This window comes from Triticum urartu, chromosome 5A (genome assembly GCF_056163025.1).
Source record: "Triticum urartu cultivar PI428250 chromosome 5A, HENAU_Tu73, whole genome shotgun sequence".
NCBI lineage: Eukaryota > Viridiplantae > Streptophyta > Magnoliopsida > Poales > Poaceae > Triticum > Triticum urartu.
Window position 1 is genome coordinate 553,264,861 of NC_141877.1, and position 5,555 is coordinate 553,270,415.

General features: G+C 42.9%; 1 protein-coding gene across 1 annotated transcript; it reads right to left on the reverse strand.

The window, feature by feature from the left end:
• Positions 1–866: 866 nt before the first annotated feature.
• LOC147972804 (uncharacterized) lies at positions 867–2,203 on the reverse strand. The gene is made up of 3 exons (XM_087523687.1): positions 2,174–2,203; positions 1,539–1,815; positions 867–1,444 (listed from the first exon to the last, which is right to left on the reverse strand). Exons 1-3 carry the CDS (start codon positions 2,201–2,203, stop codon positions 867–869), a joined length of 885 nt encoding a protein of 294 aa, XP_087379813.1.
• Positions 2,204–5,555: the final 3,352 nt, after the last annotated feature.

Genomic DNA, 5,555 nt, shown 5'->3' on the forward strand with positions numbered 1-5,555 from the left:
GGATCGTATTCGAATCAACGTCATTAAACAACTCTTATGGTCACTTGGGGGCTTCCTGTTCAAACATAGGTCGTATTCAAACCAAAGAGAACATAGCTGTGATACCCACTTGATCGGCATCGCCAAAGCCACTGGGGGCTATATGATCGTATCCGAATCTTAGCTTAACCCCTTTGGAACGGTTCACTGATCGTATTCGAATCAGAAACCTTTAAATTTTATTTATTATTCCTCATACTTTGTAAGTGCAATTATTTGACTATCTTGAGGCCCTCTTGAAAGTACTATGGAGTAGTTCTTGTTCCACCGGTTTAATATTGCTCACCTCAGGTTGTTAAGTACCAGGTGAACATTATATGTGCCAACTTTCAGGAGTTAAACTTACCCTCTTGGGTTGGGTCATATAAGTCGGTGAGATTACCGAAAGGATCGCAAGTATGCTATTGTGATTATGTTTAACAGATATAATCATAAACCGGCCTCTATATGATGTTTTCGTTCACATTCTGGGTTATCAGTACCTTATGTGACCCCCGATGCAATAAGTCGCCAAGGGATTTCTGTTTGTTTTATATGCAGGACAAAGCAAACAACTTTTTTGTTTAACATGAAGGAAATGGAAGCTCGATATAAGCTGGGAGTATATAGCAATGGCGGTTTAAGAAAGTATTGAGCGCCATAAAGCATGCGCGAAGGCATGGCAAAATGGAGAGTTTTTTCCTACCCTATTACAAGACTCCCCGAGTCTGAATAATGAAGCATTGTTTTCACGAAGACATAAATATATGACGCCTGGCGGTTCACTCCTTTGGTTGGCTTGAAGATTCCAGGTTATCCTTCTCCGCCTCTCTGCCAGCTGCCCTGTCCTAGAAGGTGGACGATGCCCAGTCAATGCCACTCAAGGCTTCAAACTCACCTTCATCATCTATTAACCCGGCTGGGTCGACTTCAGGGGCAAAGGTATGCTTACGAGTCGGTGGGATCAGATTGACTTCATCATAGTGAGGTGTTGGAATTCTTCGATTCTCGTTGTCATAACCCGGCTGGTACTTCGTAAGGTCGGTATCGTTCCCAATGAGAGTAGCCACAGGGCGTATATCTTTCACGCAGGCGGTGAAATCCGTCTCATTGAATAAGGTGCCATCCTCCTTCAAGCTTGGATACCCAAGAGCAATGTCAGCCGGGTCTAGCTCTGGAAGCCACGCCTTGGCCCGGCTCAATGCGGCTATAGCTCCGGCTCTTGCAGATGCTCGTCTTAACTCTTGAACCCGCTGAGGCAGCACAACAAGCCTCTTTAGCACATCTTGCAGGAGATGGGGAACATCATTTGATAAAGCCACAACGGCCAAAGCACATTGTGACCCGGTGTAGAGTTGCTCCACCAGAGTGTAAACTGCTTTCAGTTTGATCTGCATGTTCTGTTTAAGGTTTGTGCTCCTGGAACCTGCATGCATGAATATAAAGTGAGACGGAGATAGCAATTAAATAGTCATCAAAAGAAGGCTTGCAGTACTTGAGGTTTATATGCAGCAACTTACCGAAGATTGCTGAGACCATTTGGGATATCTGGCGCTTTAAGCCGGACAGCTCGGCTGTTGTTTCCGCAAGTGATGCTTCTGCTATCTCGGCCCGGGTCACTAGTGAGGCCTTCTCATCAATCCAGATTTTCTTCTCCGCTTCAAAATTCTTCTTCAACTTCTCTTGTTCAGAGACGCTGAATTCAAATATGGAGTTGGCCTTTTGGATTTCAAGTTCTTGAGCAGCCAGGCGGCTCTTCAGGTCAGCAATCTCCGACTCAAATTGATTTATGGTGGCCTGCATTGATGCCAGGTTATAGTCAGAATCATTGTAAGATAACATTAAGTCCCAAGCACTTTACAAGCAAAGGTACTTGACACTTGGGGGCTAATGTATGCTGAATAATTCTAACTTACTATGCCGGTTCATGGAAATTAAGTCCCAAGCACTTTGCAACCAAAGATACTTGGCACTTGGGGGCTAATGTGTATCGCAAGTTCAAGGTATCATGCTATAGCCGGAGTAAATATCTTCTTTCTAAGCCGGACAAGTAGTGCTAGGCAGTTTTCTAAGTCTACAGCATATTTATTCATAAGCAATAGACTTGGGGGCTGGTACAGTGAATATGATTAAGGAAAAGTAGCATAAGTCATACCTCAGATTTTTGCTGTATTTGCTTCACCATATCAATTTCCAGGTCATGGCTGCTATGTACTTGATTGGTGTAGCCAGAGACGATCTCTCCAATACTCAAATGAGTGTAGTCAGCGACGTCTAGCTTGGCCTTTCGGCATTCTAATAATTCCTCCTTGGCAGAACACTTGGCAAGTACAGTGGGCTGTGCCGGCTCAACAAACTAAGTCTTGAGGATTTCAACTTCCGGATCGTCTGCCTTGGTGGGGCTAGGAGCCTCCGGATTATCAGAATCATTGATGATTTGCTTGGCGGGCGGGTCAGAGGAAGAAACAGGAACATCATGAGATGGTTGAGGCGGTGGCTCGTGAGGAGAGGCATCAGGAGCAGCTGTTCCAAGCTCCGGTTCAGTTGCAGCCGGTTCGTTGGATGGTTTATTCTTCTTTGCCCTCTTACTGGGCTTCACCTGCACGCTGCGGATAAGCTAGAAGGATAAGTACAAAAGGATGAGCAAAATGAGCATAAGTCAAACAAGTTTACATTACCCGGGGGCGGTCTTGAAAGCCGGCATGTTGGACTGCATAGACTCACCGGAGGAAGGAGAGGTATCCTGATAATTGGAGTCAGATGAATTGAGAGGTTGGCGAATTAAACCCGCCAAAGGTAAAACATAACGTAAATCGGAGATAACCTCAGTCTGGCGCTTCCTGGTTACGTCAGGTAAGCCGGAGGAGAGCTCTGCATCCTTGTTGGTCCGGGTCTGCCTCTGGCTTTCATATAGCTGTTGCTTCAAAAGAAATTGAGGATCTTGGTAAGCCAAAGGATGTGAAAATCTTACTTTCCGGGTCACTCTTCAAATTTTCTGCCGCGGCAAAGGCTCTGAGTCGGAGGAGATTATAGTTACCTCTTCTTCGACGGCTTGGCTGTTCCCTGTGTCTTCCTGAAAGGAGTTAATGTTAGTAAGGTAATGATAAAAGAGTCAAAAGAGTTAAAAGATACCTCTTCTTCATCGTCATCAGTATCGTCAAGTTTCAACATATCTGAAGCGCTTGGCTTCCTCTTCTTAGAAGTTCCTGTTTTGGCGGCTTTCCTTTCAGCTCTCTTGGCCGCTCTGGCTTGTTTGGCAGCCTCATGGTCATACTTGACCTTCCAAAAGTTGTCATTAGCGTGTGAAAAATGATAAGGAGTTGTGAGTAAAAGCAAGGTATAACACAGTAAAGAGTATTTATTGAGGTTGATGACTCACTGCAGGGACCGTGTTCTTCTTGCCGAAAGGAAGTAAGGCAAAGGCATTACTAGTCACTGTGCCCTCTTTCAACAAAGTCTGGGTCGTAGCCTCCACCGCATCATCTGGTAAGTCGTCAGGGCTATGACGCAGGGGGTCATCCTTCTCGCCTGAATAAGTACACATTAAGCCGGGGTGGCGGCTCAACGGAATCACTCGCCAAGCAACCCAGACTCGGACCAGGTCGATGCCGTCTAAGCCGTTCCCCAAAAGAGCTTTGATTTTTCTAATAGTAGGGGTGAGTGGCAGACGTTCAACAGTAGTCAACTTGTCCAGCAGCGGGTGGTTGGATTCAAGGCGCAAGGCGCGGAAGCCGGGCAGCGGGTTTTCACCAGTCGGAGAAGTGTCCTGGCAATAGAACCATGTCTGGTTCCAATCCTTTGGATGACTCGATAGTTCAGTATAAGGGAACAGGCAGTCTCTCCGCCGCTGAATCGACATGCCCCCGAGTTCCAGACTGGGCCCGTTAGCACGTTCGTTCTGCCGGTTTAAATAGAACAATTCTCTGAACAAGAGTAGGCTGGGCTCTTCTCCGAGGTAGACCTCGCAGAAGACTTGGAAGTTGCAAATATTGGACACGGAATTGGGCCCGATGTCTTGAGGTCTTAGATCAAAAAAGTGCAAAACATCCCTGAAGAATTTTGAACCGGGTGGAGCAAATCCCCGGCTCATATGATCAGTAAAAATGATCACCTCCCCCTCTTTGGGATGAGGTTTCTCCTCGGACGGGTCAGGAGCACGATAATACATGACCTCCTTCTTGGGCAGATAGCCGGATTTCACAAAATCAAACAATGTGCTCTCTGTGACAACGGACTTTACCCAGTTACAAGTCACAGGAGCCTTGGGAGCCTTAGGTGCCATTACTCAAGTGGAAGCCTACGACAAGATAAAGAATGTCCGGTTCAAATTTAACTCGGAGGAGAACATTATTAATTTATTCCAGATGGCGGTTTAAGAAGGGGCCTAATGACATATGGATAACTGTGAAGTCTATACCTACTAATAAAGCAAGGTGCGTTTCTCTGATTTTTTCATCCGTTCATCGTTAAAGGATTTTTTTTATTCAAAGGTGGTACTTTTGTTTTTGAAATAAACCGAGGTGGTACTAAACTTGTCTGCGCCTATGTATTAGCAAAGGAAAAACGATTTCTGCAGAATTTCATATATGGGCCGCGAGCGCTATGGCCCAGTAAAGTCAGCCCATTTTTTTCCTGCCCGCGCAGCTATAAAAATCCTATTTCCCGCACAATGCGGTAAATAGTTCGAACTACACACATGGCGCCCAAGACTGGGCCGCCTTTTTTCTGTGTTGTGTTTCAATTTCTCCTTTTCTGTTTCATTTTCTTTTTATTTCCTGTTTCTTTTTTAATTTCTTATTCCAAGACTATTTTTTTCATTTTTTCTGCAAATCAAAATTTTCAAAAAAAAATCTGAATTTACTTTTTATTCAAAATTTCGTAAAAAGTTATGGATTCCAAAAAAGTGTTCCTATTTCTAAAAATGTTTGGAATTTTTTTTTGTCATTCCAAAATTCGTTCAAAATTAAAAATAATAATAACTCTTTTTTAGAACAATCTTTGTATTTTTCCCAATTGTTCCAGATTTAAAAAAATGCGTTCATAAAATGTTCCAAATTTAAAAAATATTCTTGTTTTAGTGATATGTTCAGAAATTATTATTTCATTAAAGAAACATATTTTCTAAAATTCTTCTGAATGTTCAAAACATGTCCCCATTTAAAAATTTGTTCACGACCTAAAACATGTTCATATTTTTATAAAAGGTTCATGTTTTCAAGAAATCTATGTGAAATTCAAGAAATGTTCCGTTCATATTTTTTGTTCTTTGTTTTTTCCAAAAATGCATGGAATTTTCAGAAAAAAATGTCCGTAATTTAGAAAATTGTTTGAAAATTTTGATTTGCAGAAAAAATGAAAAAATAGTCTTGGAATAAGAAATTAAAAAAGAAACAGGAAATAAAAAGAAAAAGAAACAGAAAAGGAGAAATTAAAACACAACACAGAAAAAAGGTGGCCCAGTCTTGGGCGCCATGTGTGTAGTTCGAACTATTTGCCGCATTGTGCGGGAAATAGGATTTTTATAGCTGCGTGGGCAG

Coding starts and splice junctions, on each gene's coding strand:
- LOC147972804 (XM_087523687.1), bottom strand. CDS start 2,203: ATGGTGAAGCAAATACAGCAAAAATCTGAG. Junction 1,816..2,173: donor AAATACAGCAAAAATCTGAG/GTATGACTTATG, acceptor GCATCAATGCAG/GCCACCATAAATCAATTTGA. Junction 1,445..1,538: donor AATGGTCTCAGCAATCTTCG/GTAAGTTGCTGC, acceptor TCATGCATGCAG/GTTCCAGGAGCACAAACCTT.